The sequence below is a fragment of the Bactrocera latifrons genome, unplaced genomic scaffold, assembly GCF_001853355.1.
Source record: "Bactrocera latifrons isolate USDA-ARS-PBARC rearing strain unplaced genomic scaffold, ASM185335v1 scaffold_211, whole genome shotgun sequence".
Taxonomy (NCBI): domain Eukaryota; kingdom Metazoa; phylum Arthropoda; class Insecta; order Diptera; family Tephritidae; genus Bactrocera; species Bactrocera latifrons.
Genome location: NW_017535642.1, coordinates 163,472 through 181,993, shown reverse-complemented (window position 1 = coordinate 181,993; position 18,522 = coordinate 163,472). Strand labels below are relative to the sequence as shown.

The window sequence follows — 18,522 nt, the reverse complement described above, 5'->3', positions numbered from 1 at the left end:
GTCATTTATATTATGGCAGTAGAGCCCCAACAAAGGCGAAAATGTGTAAGGCAAACGGTTGCAAATAAATTTCACTTTTTCCCCAGTCGCTTGCGCTCATCGCTGACCATTCTCAAATTTGTGAGGTGCTGACTCATGTACTATGTGTATGGCATCTTCGTCGTTGCTCTCTCTTTTGCAAAAGCAATAGGGTGGGAATGGAGTAGGCGTGAGKAATTTAATTCATAAGTAGTGTTTAATTAGGGAAACGAGCCGGCAGCAAGGGTCGTCTGATGTACATTGTTAGTGAGCGACGAGTAAGGGCAGCAGACGGACTGGGACTTGAAGTAATGTGAACGTATTTTATACTTGACATTTCGGTCGAACTTTTTTCTTATACATGTTTGCAGTATCAGTTCATCGGAGCCTTTTTATTACTACTACTGTTTCTAACTCAGCAAAAGTAGATAGACTAACTAAGCTTGGTTATTCCCATTGGCACCTTTTCGATTAAGTAAAGGAGTTCTTTGCTTATCCGAGTAACTGACGAAAGATCTATTTCTTTTTAATGGAGGAGTTTAATATTTACATTTATTTGGAGTGGGACATAGAAGAGCTATCGGTCGGAATCGGTTTATCAATTTAAATAATGCTCCAATTTAATTTTGTTATTGATTGACGTATGATATATAACCAAACGAAAGAAGAGATCTACAAACAATTTTTGTACCGGAAACCAAATCAACAACACACATCCGAATGTAAGTTCCTTCCATTATCTACTTTAGAAACAGATCCACCTGTGATTCTGCTGTACCATCCYACAGTGTAATGTACTTATTCTTTAGCATAATTATGTAGAGAATTCTCGACTCTTATTTGTTTCCGAGCTAAATTTGAAGTAAGTTTAGTCCGTTTTCGGATAACTGCAAATTAATTAATCYAGTTTGTAAACATTTTTTGAGACTTAAGATTTGATAATTCTTTCTTCGGAACACTCACATCTTTAAACTGAGGTCAGCTTTTCAGCACTGATCACCTTCGCGCAATATATGGATCTTCTAGTTCCGAGAGTTCAATTAAAAATAGTAGCAATTAATAGCAAAATAGTGTAGATATAGAAAACCAGACAATACATTGGAAGTGTAATGAAGTGAAACTACATATTTCCATAAATATAAAAAAAAAACTTATTCGAATCAAAGGATAAAAAAATTGGCGCAGCAACTCAGTTGAGTTGAGCAATAAAGTGGTCTCAACTGAACATAGTTAATAACGTAGCTTCACGATATTAATTTGATATATTCARAAGCTTCCTCGCGCCTTCTTTTATACATCTTTTCCTACTGCAGTTTTCTCTCAACTAAACTATCTTAAATCCCACTAATTTGCACAGCGGCTACTTTAAATGGACCTCACACGCTGACGGCGAAGAGATCCATCTTCTAACTAATTATTCGCTATTTCTAGAAYATTAGTCTTCCACTGGCTTTCCACTAATTCTAAGTTCTTAGCTTTCATCGCACGTCGCCCACTTACCGCAGCAGCTAGCTATTCACACTAGRAACCACACATAATCTGGACTGCAATTAAAAACTTTATGGCCACCTCGCCCCGGCAACAAAGCACACCAACAACAATGATAAAAKAGAGCGCACTTAAACACTGCACCGAATTCCACTTTTTTGTTGCAAAGTAGCCTCTGGACAATGTTTCTTTTGCTAGTGCTGCTGTTGCTGCTCYGTCTTCTGCTTTTACTGCAATTTTTCACGTTTGTCTCCGCATTTTTATCTCAGAAATTCTGTGGTGCGGCAAACGGCCACAATACCAACAATGCTCTGTGGACGACAAACTGCCTTACGGTGATACAGGAACAACAACGACACGGAAAGACTGATTTGATTTTGTTTCAATTCATGCATCTGGAATTAGTGCGAGCCACGCAGCCACCGAGTCCGTGTGTCACGGCATTTCGAGAGACCGAGCATTCTGCGTAAGTCAAGGCAAACACTTGGTCAGCTGCGAGCGTGTTTGCTGTCGCCTAGTAATTTATTTKGCCTTTGATAGCAACAAGACGCCGAGTGGTCAGTGGCCGGTTGCCTGGCTGCACTGCAACGCAATCAAGGTATAAATCACGACACCGCCGACCGCGCTCATACAAACCGAAAACACAAACGTCTGCGATAACTATAAATGTGTTTGACATTAGCTAGCTAGCTTAAAATCGAAGCTTAGCATACATATATGTGTATAGGTAGTGGATTATCAGTTGCTAAGCTGGCGCGATGCTGCAATTGGAACTTCCTTCCATATGGCTCATTTATAATGCGCTAGGTAGTCTAGCAGGCAGATAGCAAGAAGGGCGCARAGTATGTGGAAAGTGCTGTTTCTGGAGGGCAATAATTTATGTAACGAAGAAAATTTTCTTGCACCTGCAAATTTGGCGAACACTTTGATTTAAGCATTGAATTGCAAAATTGTGCTCCACCGCAATGGCAAACGTCTARGTTGCACTATTTACAACAAGCAAGCTCTTCGCAATGTGCTGACTACTTAAAAATAATAATTTGTGTTTGGWGAGGAACGCAATTTTGCTATTGGAGGCATTATCTTACAATTATTTTTTTTAATTTGTAAAAGTGCTAAAGTGTCAACACTCATGTGTAGTTTAGACTTTGGAGATCCTACTGAACATTAGGCTGGYTATTTCGCCTTTCATATCTCTCGTTTCTTTAAACAATTATGTTTAATATAAAAGCTTTTTTTAAATCCATAAATAATCCGTTTATACCACAAAGTCTTACTTTCTGAATTACTGCTTTACTAAAATCGGTATGACAATTCCAAAGCGAGATTACCGACTGAAGTTTGTGAATTGTTATGATGTATGCCTACCAATTAATAGCCATACGTTTTTAAATTATTATATACATGCACAAATGGACTTATGTGTTTGCTTATACCTGCCAAATGCCACAATAACGGTTAATAACACGCATTGGTAATATTTTCCATGCTTTTTCGTTCTCATTCTCCCATTATCGCTGGTATTGTATTGATTTTAATATTTTTGTAGCACAAATCTCATGTGTGTCATTTCAGTTTGCTATAGAATATTAAGATTTTATCAATACCCGCATATTTGCCACAGTTGCTTGTGCTTATTATACTACGGAGACAAATTGAGATACATTTGTGAAAGCATTTTTATGAACAACAGCAACAATAAAATGCTTAACGCTTTAATTCTAAATATGGCAGATATGACGGGCTTAAAAAATGTATAAAAAAAAGTATACACAAACTTAGAATTTATTAAAGAATATAGCATATATATTATAAATTTATTTACTCAAACTGATGTGAGACTATGCATATAAGCATGCAAATATTATATACTAGCGTACATATATGCACAATAGTAAATATTGACGCTTGTGGCCTGCTAATACCAGATAGAAAATAAAAATGTGATAAATTTATATTTGCTTTGCCTTTAAATACGTTGAAACGCCGACGAACGGCATTCGCAAATGTTTGGTTTGCTTTTTTGGGTATTTTCTAAAACGAAGAGATAGCTCGTCGTTTGTTTTGGATAAACAATTCAGGATTGTTTGTTGCTGCCCTACATTCGGTTATGGAAACTTTTCGAAATTTGTCGAGCATGAGTTTACAAAGTATTGTGAGAGCTGTGTTGAGTGAATATATTCCACAATACGAAGAAAAATTTGAGCGACTGAAAATCGTACGATACTGAGAGTCCTAACTTAGCTGAGAAAAGGATGTTAACATGTTCATATACTGTTAAGTACACTACTCGGATTTAGGGGAGAGAGCTGGGAAAAAATTTGAGAGCAAATCTGTTATAAAAACCATTTATTTATATAAGAGTGGGTGTTAAATTATACGTAAGTGCGGCTCTCAGTTCTCCGAAACTATGCTATACTTCATGTTAAGTTTAATTAGCATGCTGTTATTTGCGGCACTTCTGTTAAAAGGGAATTAACATTAACATTTTTTGAGTAAGGAGGAAAATATTCGTCATATGTGAATAACAGGAGTAACATTTTCTCCTTGTAGGATTTTTGTTTGTGTTTTATGTTAAGTTTGGTTAGCATACTGTTATTTGCAGCAGAGCAGAGAACTAACAGTAGCATTTTGCCACAAAGTTATGAATAAGAAAGGAAACAGTTTCTCCTATTTGGCTGCAAGTCAAAATAGAGAGATTGAGATTCACATATTTTGAACTTCGACTTGGGGAATGATGCATACCCCTCCGTTATTTTATTAAATTTTAACAGCTGCGGGTTTTTCTGTTGAACTCGGAGGAAGACAAGAGTTATGTTCGAAATCGAATAAATGTTAAATCGAGCGCTTATTCCTGTAGTTTACAGCAGATAAATAGAAATGTTTCCCCTTTTCTTTACAATCTAATCACGTAATGGTAAAATTCGTCAAACTAGAATATTTGGAATGACTTATTCTTTCGGTAGTATTACAAAAAAGAGGAGCACCTAAATTGAGAAGTAAAGTTATGTTCGAAATGTACTATGTATTAAATCCAGAATTTTGTCCGAAATTTATGTAAATAACATGTATAAAATGGTTCTGTTGTGCATTTACTTTACGGAAATTTTATTCCTATGTTATGCTTGTATATATATTTTTTGTGTGTATGTACATATGTATGTATGTACATATATACAAATTCAAAAATTAATAAATAACATGTTTAATATACATATGTACATATACCCGTTATTACTACCAAATTTTATAAACTCTTCTACAATTTGACATTTATGAGATGGTTGTACAACAATAGTCTACTTTTATTCTATGTCACACCATATCATATAAAATTAATTATAAATAGGTAATAAATTAAACATATTTCGAATTTCAGCAAATTATGGGGAATTTAATTTTACTTAAATGGTTTCAATGTTCTGGCAAATATTCCTGTCGAATTTATTAGATATACCTTACTCTATTGTTCTCGTCTTGAAAGTGGAAGCTCATAATATTAAATATTGTATTTCATCAGAAACGATTAAAAGCCATAAATCTCGTAAAACCAATCACTACCTCGATACGAGTACGAGCATAGCTGAAACCATACATTCATACATAGATATATGTCTGTTTATACGTCCACACATATAGCCTATCGTCATAGGCAGATACATCACTCATACGCTCTGTTGTACCACACGCCCATCATTTAGCTGCATAACTACTTCGCTTGCACTTAGTTTGTACTTTTCACCACTCAACTGTCGATTTGCCTCAATCCACATAAAACTACTATGTCATGCATGCAACGGCAGCCGTATGATCGATGTGACATTGCTGTCTTGAGGCACTTCCTTTCGATTGGCTGTATTGCTCCAATGCTTGTACCCAGCAAATATTGCCATACACGCTTTAGTTGCCACATACGCTTGTTTACCCGCTATGTATGTATATGCATGTAAGTGTAGTATGTGAGTGGTGTGTGTGGGTGAATTGTGTCATGTCCATGATTTTGCCATATTTGATGTGCACATAAGTGCAAGTGCAAGTGTAACTTGCACTCAGACACCAAGCAGTTGAGCAGAAAGCATATATCTTATAAAGTGTTGGCTGCAGGGGCACTGGTGGAAAATTACTTGGCATATTGATGTAAATATGCGTAGGCAAGTGCAAATATTTGCTACTTTGGAATCTCAGACAAAAATATGCTTTATTAATAAATGCATGCAACTGTTGCATAGATGAGTGGCGCTTTTAGGCAATTTGTTACAATTTGTTTGCCATCTTAGCGCAAAGTACTTATACAAAAGTGTGCTTATGTACGAAAATAGTTAGGCAGTTGTACTTTTAATAAGAGTTTTAGAAAATCACTTATATTTTATTTCTGATAATTATCTGTTAGTATGGAAGTATTAGTTAGCTCAGATCGAGTTCTAAATTTCCTCTGTTAAATTTTAAGTGTTATGTTATGTTTCCTTTTTTAGCTCCCAAAGTAATCAATTTGTATGCATGACTCATCTAAATTATGTCGGTGTCATTTAAAGCATTTTTATTATCGCTGCCTTCCGCCTAATTGCTTAGAAAAGGTATTATTTCTCAGTACAAATTTTCATTAAAAATATTTTGCTGCATTTGCTTTAACTAACCAAATGATCGCCTAGCAAAGTTCTGTAGTTCAGAAAAAAACTCACTAAAAGCGAATATTTTTAAATACAAGTATATTCTAAAACCAAATTATTGAATGAGCTTAAGCGTATATTTAGGTATATGATCCAAAATTTTGGTTGATCCGGTTAATAGTTTCATTTATACAAAATTAAATATTTAAAGTAAAGGCAAATAACATTCAAACTGTAAAAGTGCTAAATGTTAGCATACGGAGCTTCAGGACATTGTCTATTGAAGCGAAGGAGCTCAATAGTAAAAAAACGAAAAACGTAGTTGATATACATACAAATTTGTGGAATCAAATGCTTATTTACAAAAAAATGTCGAAGGAAGTACATTTTATTAGACTCAATAAAGGGGGAAAATAACTCCTACTATAGAAGAGTGTGCGATTACTTCACAGCCACATTTAAGTATTTGGGGGTAATATTGGACTCCAAATTAAAATTCAAAGAGCACTTGACATAAACATCAGACAAAGCAAATAAGATTCACAATGCCTTATCAAGAATGATGGCAAATAGATGCTGTGCGCTCTCCACGTCGATTTCTAATCGCAAGAGCGATAAGCCCAGTAATAATATATCCAGTATCCGCTACAGGTGCTACATATAAAAGTGTAGACCAGACCAATAAATAGCATAACTCCTATATATATTTACGTATATGTGGTGGCACATTCGCCTATATAAATAAAATTTTCAGAATTTTTGTTACTAAATTATGTTGTGACACAGATAAATACTTTATCACGTACTATTGAAGTGTCAATGAATTCATATGATACGGAGATTATTTTTTTATTAGCATTCATAATTATTGATGTTTTAGGAATGCAAGTGCATATGTATGTATATGCAGTATTCTATGAAGTACCTTAAAATGATAAGTATATAAATATATACGACATTAATATGTGATATATACGAATGTGTGCAAAATAATTATATACAACTGCTGCATTGCCAACCAATAAGGTTTAACATACGCACACATGCACATATGTATGTATATACATTATATAAAATGCTATAGAAACGAATGCCATAGGAGTGTAAGGGCAATAAAATAAATTTAACACCATCTAGAATGTGTATTAGAACACAAACAACGTCAACACTAGAACAAATATGGCACTTTTCACACACTTACCAAACTCAAAATAATGTGTGTACACTTGAATACATGCGCACCCAAAAGGCACAACTACATGTACACACACATGAATAGATGGTACATATCCGCTTGAGAATGTGGAATGTTATTATGCTTAGCTATCTAGCAAAACGAAAAAAAAAAAAACTGTTGTGCTATATCATGTTGTAAACGCAACAATAGCAACAACAAAAGCAGTAATAATGTTTTTATGAGCAAATTTTTATGAGTACTTACTTCCGCCCTAGAAATTAGGAAGTTCTTATTTCATGTGAGCGGCATAATAAACTTTTTCAACTAAACACATGTCCATTCATGGCAGATATAAAGCTATGAGCGAAAGGAGTGCTTGCAAAAATCGCTGGAGTAGTGGCTGAAAGAAACAAATTCTGCCAACGGCCAACAGTTAGCAGACAACAAAAACAATATGCGATAACAATGCTTGTCGCAAAACAACAGTTAGCGGGCAAGTAGCCTGAGGTCGGGTGTCGTGTCAGCTCATCAAAAAACATAGCATTTCTCCAGCACACACATATGTACATATGTACTTTGATGTTTGTATTGAAATTTATGGTGCGTTGCTGGCTGAATAAAGGCAACAAGCACACGTAGCGCAGATAAGCAGGCAACAGTAATAATCGATACAAGAAAAAAAAATTCTTGTTTGATGAGAAAGTGCATACAAATTGGGCAATTGAGCTTATGGATTAAAAGGGAAGGGAATAGCAACCAAACTGAAGCTTGCGAAATTACCGTTATATATAAGGCACTGATAATTTGTACTTAAGTGTGGCTGGCATTTCCTGTGCTATACAACGCAGGTTAATGAGCGAAATGAAATTTTCAGAAGTGCAGAGTACACTAAGATAATGATATATGCTACTAAAGCCATTAAAAACGAAAATTTTGCCTTCACTTGCTTTAAAATATGTATTTTTTTACTCGTATTCTGCTTGATTGCCGAACTTTGGCTCATTAAATGGCCATCGGTATGCTTTACGAGCAAAACCCAAAAATATTATTTCCTGAAATATGTGTTTTTATTAGTTCGAAGTGTACACAAACGATGTGACTATCAGTCACTGAAGCTTTCGGCTGATCGATGTGCGCAGGCGACGGCCACACAAGCACATAAGCCCAAAAGTATGCAAGCAATAAATGCAGCACGTACCAGAGATAACATCTAAAATTCCGTTTACTGTCTCATACCAGCCTGCCAGCTGCTAGCCGACGCACCTTTGAACCCCTTAGAGCCGACAGCCTGTGTATACAAGTTAACCACTTTTTAGCCTAAAAGTCAACTGAAAGGGCGCCAAAGAAAATATTATTTGCTGTTTTATGGGCCATCGCCCAAAACGCCTAACAGTTGGTTCCGCATGCTGAACGTTCACTAGCGCCCAATTGTATGTATGTATATCGAATTGAATTCACTATACACACATTCACATAGTTGATAGGGTGCAGGGCAGGCAGCTGTGATTTGTTGCTGTAAAATGTACACACAAAAAATAAACACAACACCAAATAAGCAATTGTTGAGCTACAAGTTTGAGAATATAAAAGCAATGGCCGTAATAATGCTTTTCATGGCTATGTATGTATATACATATGTGTGCTGTAGTCGTGTCATTGAAATGGTAAAAAAACTTTTCGACAGGCAACGCATTTGTGCGCCTATTGCAAGGCTCCGTAGAAGAATAATTTGATTATTTTTAAAATCGCCCAAAAGTAGGTAATGCTAGTACCAAATCAACCGGCACGTAACGGAGTTATGCATAAAAAATATGGCCGTGCTTTGGCCCGTGTCCCTTTTGCTGCCTCATACATTTTGCATATGCAGATAAATCTACAGCAAGTTAATGTAATCGGATTTGTATTGCGTGAAAGTAGTAATTTGTTAGCTTTTAAGAAGACGCCAAACAATCATTGCAATCGGAAAACATAAACTAATAGAAATTTAAGCGAAGTGCCATTTTATGGAATAGCTTTCCAGACTTGCTGAAAGTGAGTAGAATTTAAATGAATTTGAACTCAAGTGTTGATAGCGCGTGTATCAAAGTGGAAAATAACTTTGCCATTGCTAATTACAACGCTCTTCGTTTTACATTAAGACTATTTTGTCTGAATACGTGTAAATACAAAATAAAGGTTGTTTTTTAAGACGTGTGATTTTCAATGAGTCGTTAGTCGGTTTATACTTAACATTTGCAAGAATTGAGCGGAATGACCCTCGACCGCGTCGTATGTTCGAATGGACCGAAAACGAGATATCAATCGGTCACCATTTTAACGAAAAAGTTTTGTTCAGCGATGAAGTGAAAATTTGTTTAAATGGGTATGGTAATAAATGAAATTATCGCCCTTCAAGTGATGATGTTGTTGTTGTTGTTGTTGTTGTAACGAAAGATTACGTAAGATGCCGTTGACGTCATCTAACGGTCTAAAAGTCGCAAGAAACGTGCTGTTTCGACTGGGTCGGAACATAGGGAGGGGGTTGTCAGATGTGTGGCTTTGGTTGAGCATGCAAAGAGATGTCATACGGAGACTCTTTGCATGGGGAACATATATTGGATATGGGGTCTCGAGATCTTCGTCTGCAAGAGAAAAAGATTTAACTCCAAGTACGCCATTCCCTGAAAGAGAGACGGTGTTTATGGCTTCAGAGTGAATGGCGGTCAGTGCTTGTAGGAAATTAGTTGCGTCCGAAGTCTAGTCGATGTTTTGTCTGATGTCGTCGTCGAGGAATGACCTTTTGATATTCCTAGGAGGCGGTGCCGCTCCAAGCAGGTGACTGCAAGGATGACTTCTGTGAAAGCACACCAGAAGGAACTTTTTAGAGAGTTCAATAGGCGACATCAAGAGGCATCCAGCCTTTTTTCTCAAAGCAGTATTCTGCCAAGTTTGGAGTTGTCCCGTCCTCGTTTCACTGCATCCAAGGCCGATTACCTATCAGAAGTCACACCTAAAATTATAGGATTATTGATAGGCAGAATCTTGATGCTATCGATTGCAATATCAATATCGGCGGGGAAGCGAGAAAGGTCGGATATATAGCCTTTGAATACATGCCATCGATCCCATTCCCTGACGTCAATATCGTGAAATACAATATTAATCTACTAGGTGAGATAAATTCCCTCTGGTGGCTCTAGGAGTTTCGGGATTTAAAAGTTAAACAATAGAGGGAAGAGGACACCACCCTCCGGAATCCCTTGTTTTATTCATCTCAGGTTTGAGTTGTTACCTCGATGTAGTTTTTTCGATGTCCTGCAATAGCATGATATGGATGACTGTGTCAAAGGCTTTTGCGAAGTCCAACGCTACGAAGATCGTTCTTTCGTAGGGTGATTTCTGGTTAAGGCCACGAATTATCTTGACGTTTATGACGCTAAGTGCTGTGCTGGTACTGTGTACTTTGCGAAAGCCATGGTAGTGGTTTTCAGGGCTCAAGTCGAGTGTTGATAATACACAAGTACCTATTGTATTGCTTTAGAATTCGACTACTCTTCGGGCCTGTTCGCAGAGGTCTGAAGAAATGGCCACTGAATAGAACTTGCCGAAGATTTGGCCTATTTTGTAATAAAAAACAATCGTATTTCGAATGTTAACGTCCTTCTTTGTCAAAAAAAATTTCTTTGCTCCAAATTAATGTTTTTTCAGTTTGTTTCATATACATGTATACATGGATAAGAACATATATATATTTGTGTATAACGTTTAACATCATAAACATAACAATCTTCTCTATATATCGATTTGTGTTGATTTTAGCTGAGAACCGGGAGTTCGCAAACATTTAAACGGATTATATCATTAATTACTTGGGATATTGCATACACATTTTTTCACAGCTCTGCTATATTGCTTCGACTAGCGTTTCAACCGAAAACGCACTAAGTGGCAGTCGCCCTCTGAACACACTTGCCAAGGGCAGCCCCCATAATTTATTATTATTATTTGCTTGGTCTGTAGAAGTTTTTTACTTTCATGTGCGAAGTGCTAAAAAGTATATCAACACTCGCATTTGTTTAGAGCGTTGCAAGGCGTCGGAGAAAACGTAAATGGGCGCTGAAGGGCGGCGAAAGGTACATGCATAAACACCAAATAAAAATAAGACTAGAATTTTGCAATGCAAAATAGCAACAACCTAAGTGCATACCGACACACACACACATACAAGCATACAAATGAAGTAGGGCGAATTTGCATGGATTGCAAATGCGAATGCAAATGCCAGCGAGAGCAACGGCGAGCCAAAGACAGGAAGGCAGACAGATAAGCGAACGAACTGACAGAGATACAAACCACACACACACATATACGAAATTCCACGAATTACTTCGCCATGCAGTATACACTAATGCACTAAATAGCCAAAGCAACCAATGACATACTGCAAATGCACCACCAATGTTTGCGTGTGTGTGCGGCACTCAAAGCTCCCTTTGCTGTCACTGTGGCGCTGACTGTGAATTAAGTTAAAAAAAAAGGAATATTGACAACGCGTGAGCGGTGCTTTCAATGCCAAAACCGAAAATTGGCAGCACTCAAAAGGTAAACGAATTTGCGAAATGCCAATCGAAAGCAGCGCGCAAAGCGAATAGCTGAAGGAATGCGGTTGCAGTGGCTGGTTTGTGCCAAAAAATACTCTGTTCACATGCTGGTGGCGTTGCGCCGGTAAACACTTCATAGATTGAGATAACATTTGCACAACTCGCTCGCACATACACACGTGCATGCGCATGGCTGAATAAACTAATAAGCATATGAGGCGCTAAAAGCTGAGCTACGAGGGCTAAGTCTGATTTATGGCGACACTGCGACTCAAGCTGCCGCAGTCCATTGCGTTAAGCCACTGTATGGCTGCCAACCAAGTATTTGGGGGTGTTATACTAACTATATAACACACGCGATTACAATTTGTGCCGAAAGTAATAATTCAAAACGTAACGGTAACTGTCGAAAAAGTGTCATTTTAAGTGGTGTTATTTTAATCCACTTTAAATGCCACGCTGTTCGCACTTCTTACTCAAACACTGCGAATCAAGAAAAAGCATTGAATGCTAAAATGAGAACTTCTGCCAAGCCATCACTCTCGTTGCACTGCGCGCTGCTGTCGCCATCAGCTGCGCAAGTGGTAGAGAACTTGTAAATGCAGCATGTTATTTGCCCAAAAATGACGCCACTTGCATTTGCATATGAAAAAGTTTCGTGAAATAAAATTCACAAAGAAACTTTTACTCGAACGCCGGTCTTGTTGTTATTCTTTCACAACTTATCCATGCCGGCAATTGCGGCAGCTGTTGATTTAAGTTGTTGATGTTGATAACGGCGTACATCTGTTTCGACTGCTGCAACTTTTGCGCATATAATTTTGTAAATCACAACTTGTAAATCTGAATAATTGGCGCGCTAAATGCGCGCGCTCAACTCAGGTTTCACAAGTTCTAACTAACGGCTTGTGTATAGTTACTAACCTGAATTGGGCTGTCCATTGCTGTTGGGTCGTGCCGAGGGCGCGCCATCGCGTGCTTCTACCTCCAGCGCATAGGCGCCTTTCTTCTCTCTGTCGAACACGGTTTTGGTGAAGATTTCGCCACTCTGCAGATTTATTTCGAAGAATTCTTTGCCTTCGTTGCGCGGTGAGTCGACAATGTAGTAATAGACCTGTGAAGCAAAGAGAAATAAAGTATTGTCAACATGAGGGAACTTATTATTATTTTAAACTTTTATATTAAGAGTTAAGTATAAGACTTCAATGTCGTTTATCAAGTATTTCTTATTTTGTACCTTTTGGTGAGAATCTACTGGTATGTTCCTTTAATAGGCGTGTAAGTTGCAACGAAGTTGAATTTCTGATGTTTTGAAAATTATGAGGAAACTGGTAGAATCGGCTAAAAGCGAGGGCAAGAATACTAATTAAAACACCCCTTTATGCAAAGCAATTTACATCCATTGATGCGCAGTGAGCTCGTAAGCTACCGACATCTGTGCCGCAAGAAAGGCATAAGCGCATTGCCCAACGAAGGGTGTGCCAAACATTTTAAGAGCGGTAGGGGGACAAAAAATTCAATATCTTTGAAATGGTATGAATGAACACAATTTTTTTTTGCAGATTTGTTTAGGTGAATATTTTCCGCGTTGTGTCACATACTTTTCAGTTTTTGTAGAGTTAAGAACACATGCAAAATTTCATTTGTTTAACCAAAAATTACGTAAAATATTATTATTTAAACAAAGGGATCGTGATACAAGAAAAAAGTGAACTTCGGTTGCACCGGTGCATTTATGTTAGTAACCAGGTATTCAGTTTGTATGGCAGCTATATGCTATAGTAAGCCGATCTGAACAATTTCTTCGGGGATTACATTGCTGTCTTAGAAAATAATCTATACCAAATCTCGTGAATATATCTTGTCAAATGCGAAAGTTTTCAATACAATGACTTGATTCCGATCGTTCGGTTTGTATGGCAGCTATATGCTATAGCTTCTTGAAGAGAAAATAACGTTTGCAAAATTTCAAAAATAAATCATAAAAATTGAGGGACTAGTTCATATAAATATTGTTACAGACTGACGAACAAACGGATAGACAGACGGACATGGCTAAATCGACTCAGCTTAATTAATAATTTTGATGAAATATTTATATCACGGAGTAAACGCCTGGTGACCTTCCTAATGAACTGCTAATTTTCAAAATCGGTGATTTTTCGAAATTTTCATGGACAACTTGAAGTGGTTTGACCCTTAATAAATGTTTCAGATTTTCATCGAAAATTCGTATTCAGCGATGAGACTGATATCTGGCTGAATGGCTTCGTAAATAAGCAAAGTATGCATTATTGGCCAGGCAGCCATGAGTCACCATTGCATTCCGAAAAAATTAAGATTTGATGCAGTTGAAGGGCCGACGTCGTCACAGGGCTGTACGGCTTCCATGATCATTAAGACAGGCACCTTACCAGCGACGATTGATGAACCTTATATTAATATCCAACGTGAAATTGCAGCAGTATCGGCATTGCGACTACTGTACTCGCGCTGCTTGCCATGCATAATAGGAGAGTTAAGTTGCTATTTGAATTTTGAAATTCAATAGCTAATCTAATAGACAAGTCACAAAGATAATAAAAATCGCATAAAAGTACAAAAAGCAATTATTTTAATGGCTTTCTCTTATATACTACTACATCTTGACTAATTGAGACCAACCGTTTGAACAATTTTTGTAATTTTTTATACTTAATTTTGGTACTTTTTAATGTAATCTTCACACCTTGTTTTTAAGTGTAAACTTCTCGAAACTACTTTCAAAAATGTTACTTTTCTTCCCATATATTTTTAATATTATTGTTACTTCATAAGTTYCTCCGAATTAAAATCTCTAATTTGGGGAAGTTGTGAAAACCAAAACACACAAGTGCATTAGGGCCAAGGGGGCTTACTTTGAGTTGGACGACATAGATTTTGAAGAATGAATTAAGAATTTTGAAATTATGAACAAAGTCTTACTATATTGTATATATAAAGGAAAAATGCTGAGCACTTTTGGCTAAAAATGCTACCGCTCTGTATTATTACCGATTGAGAAAATATGCGAACATGTTAGACATGAATTAGAAGAAACTTGTGAAGATAAAATATAATATAATATAACCAAAAGGTCTTTTGGAGTATTTGTTAAATGGTTAAAAGTGAGGGTACAAATGAAAATTCGTGCAGCCTTTACACATTTCCAAGAAGACGTTTCGAAAGTCAAAAGTAATATTTCTTTAAAGTGAGGCATCAAATAAGGGAAAGCATTAAATAATTTAGATATATGTATATAAAATATATTTCCGTTTTTACTTTGTAGCTTTCAACGCAGCTACATACTGCTAATTTCACGTGGCCTAAGGTAGGGCAAGTACAGTAAAAAAAATACCCGCTGCAACTGTAATATTTGAAGCCGCTATTTACAAAGGACCGCAGATTACTAAGCGAAAGCGGTGTAAAAGAWGTCATGCGCACACACCTACTGACACCACTTCATAGGCAGCATTTTCCAGCGTTTCSTTGCCTGCGGTTGGTCGCGCAGCTTTCTTATACATTTTCAGGCTCCTTTTTTGACATCGCACGTAATGCATTTGGACATTTATTAGCGTGAAAATGTGAGCAGATGAGAGCATAAGCCCAAAGCAAATTAACCAGCTGTGGTAGAGTTAAGAGAGCGGCGCTGACAAAACCTTTATTTGTATGAGCTGGATATTGAAATTTTTCTTAATTTTTTATTTTTTTTTATGGAAACTTACAGTCGCATGCCCGTAAGCGATTTTTTATTTCGTAAAGCATATTGTAATTACAACATACTTTTTCCGCCACTAACTCTGCCACGCCGAAGCCATTTTGCTTTCTACCTATACATAGAATGTTTTCAGTTTCCAAGTCAACGCCTTTGCGGAATGGCTCATGCTAGCGCCTTACACGCGTAAACTTTGTGCAGCATTCATTCCACTTAACTGATTTCGACACTTATTTGCTAATTTAGTTGCGCTGGACCGGCGCAAGCTCGCGCAACTTTCACACAATATTTCATGCGCTCTCTCGCGCGTTACGCGCTTTCTACTTTACCACCCAGATGATCCCATTTACCACGCCGTAATAAACACAGAATTTTAATTATAGCATGATTTGTTTTTCTCTTCGCGACGCTTTTCGTCGTAAGCGCAAAAGGGGTTTGATAAGAAATTTTTGAAAAGTAGATAAGCCTTTTTGGAATATTGGGCCGCCACAGTGAACAATGTTGGGCGATTTGCATACTGCCAGCCAGTTTAGTAATGAGGCGTATGTCTGGCAGGCGCTTATCAGCCGCTCTCACACTTGACTGCACTGCTGCATGCGCTCCATATACCATAGTGCAGACCATCGCTTGCTCGTCATGCATTCCTGTGCATTCTGAGCAAATATTTCCGCATCCCACTTCTTACGTGTACTCTTTGTTTTACTTGCAAGTATGTGATTCACTAAATTTACCAAACGGTACTCCATTTTGTTTACCTGATTATTTGGAAATGTGCCATCCTTGTCAATSGCATTCACTTGCGTCACTTTCGTGCCAATGGGTTCACCTTCCAGCACGGTCTCCTGTTCACGCTCCGTAAACAATGGTATCTCGTCGTTAACATCCTCGAGCATAATGTAGACGGTCGCCTCGGATGCCAATTGTTGGGCGCCATTGTTCTGCAAGCACACAGAAAAAATAAAAACAAAGCGTAATCAGAAAAATTTTGTTTTCATTATGCAAAAGCGACAAAATTAATAAATATGCTAGTTGATATGAGGTAATAACTCATTACGTACAGTAACTCGCCGTCATTATAAAGTTAATTAAAACTGGAACAATGCGCCTACGCGCTGGAATATTGAAATAATTGCGGCATTGTTTTTGCCGGCATACTTATCATATGCAAAAATAGCTGACATTTACTTAAAAAAAGTATGTATGCAGAGCTTATTTGTATTTATGGAAAGCGAAACTTCAATTTGCATATGAAAGAATATGAAAATTGATTGACGTACATATTAAAATGCAGTCAAAAGCGTATTCGATATTAAAAAAAGTTTTTTTATAAGACGCCGTTAATTATTTTTTTATACTAACGAGATACGACCTGCTTCATTTATAATTTTTTGTTTTACTTGAAACCTTAAAATATCCATTATACCATTTGAGTTCTTCAAATAGACATATGTGCTTTTACTAAGTGCATGTAAAAGATTAGTAGGTTTGATATGTGAGGCGACTATCGCCCATCAGCCTTACCACGATAACAAGAAATATTGATATGGCTACTGATTTAAGTATTATTGTTTAGACAAAACCGATAATCTTGGGTTTACTTGAATATGAATATTTTTTTATAACCTGATAAGTAATATCTATTATTTCTGCAAAAAACCTTGTTTCAATAGAAAATTTAAGTATAATAGTATAATAAGTACTACCCTCACTTATTAGATTGCATATGACTCGCAAGTCGTAAATTATTTTGTTTTTAAAAAAATTTAATGAAGACGTTCCTATAGTTTGATTAATGGCTTGATATTGAACCAAATGGGTTTGCTCATGAAAGTGCACAAGACGAATAGTAGTATATAATGTAATGAGAAATCATATTTTCGAAGAAGCTTCTAGAAATTGTTATCTAAATTGGCATCAGCACAGCTACGGAACATTAGCCTTTTCTTGAAAACCAAAGAAAAATCAGACATTATAATTTGTATTTCGTTGACGTCTATATTGTAGATAGATATATCACTTGCTATAGCTTTTGTCATGAAAACAGCGGAGAAGGCATTTGTAGAATAATTCGCGAGGAATAATTGGGTAAATATTTACCGATTTTTAGTCATTAGCAAAGATAACTTTAGTATAACACGGAAGATAATATGCATTGGCATAAAAAAGCACCCGGAAATTGAAAAAAAATTCCATAGCTACCAACAAATATGAGCGGGATTTGTCAAATAGTTTCTTTACAGCAGCTACTTAAGTCGGTACACTTCAGTAATGCGTTGCCATTTTTGCAATCAATAAAATTATCTAACAAAGAATTTGTGTCAAATTATGCATTTCCAACAAATTTTCATATTTATAACCAAATTACGTGTACGAAATTATTCCGAATGATTGAACAGACTTTCGCTAATTCAGTTTTGTACAAAGCCTACGAGTGGTACAAAGCCTCAAAGACGGTTGAGAAATCGTTGAAGAGATGGCTCGTTCCCGACGACCATCGACCTTCGCTGCATGAAAATCGTGAGTCAAGTTTTTGAGAGATGGCAAGAGAGCTCGACGTCTGTCTCGAGTCTGAAACGGGTTTGTTCAATTCGATAAGCTGAATTTTTTTTCGATTGTAATCGAATTTAAAGCCAACAAGTAAGGAAAGGCTAAGTTCGGGTGTCACCGAACATTTTATACTCTCGCATGATAAAGTGATAACCGAGATTTCAAGCGTGGTTGTGAAACGGATTTCACCCATATTTGGTACATGTCATCAGGGTATTAAGAAACTATTATATACCGAATTTCCTTGAAATCGGTTGAGTACTTCTTGAGATATGGTTTTTGGTCCATAAGWGGGCGACGCCACGCCCATTTTCATTTTTTAAAAAACAGCCTGCATGCAGCTTCCTTCTGACGTTTTATGTTAGTCGGTTA

The 18,522-nt window shown here is 36.8% G+C and overlaps 1 protein-coding gene across 5 annotated transcripts in view; it reads right to left on the bottom strand.

Moving 5' to 3' along the window:
• LOC108968374 (neural-cadherin) overlaps window positions 1-18,522 on the bottom strand; it is a 262,770-nt gene that overhangs the window by 136,946 nt on the left and 107,302 nt on the right. For all 5 annotated transcript variants that reach the window (XM_018932366.1, XM_018932368.1, XM_018932369.1 and 2 more), the window contains exons 10-11: window positions 16,359-16,541; window positions 12,795-12,984 (exon numbers count right to left, since the gene is read on the bottom strand). In XM_018932366.1, the coding sequence (XP_018787911.1) occupies window positions 12,795-12,984; window positions 16,359-16,541 (373 nt within the window). The remainder of the gene's footprint in view (window positions 1-12,794; window positions 12,985-16,358; window positions 16,542-18,522) is intronic.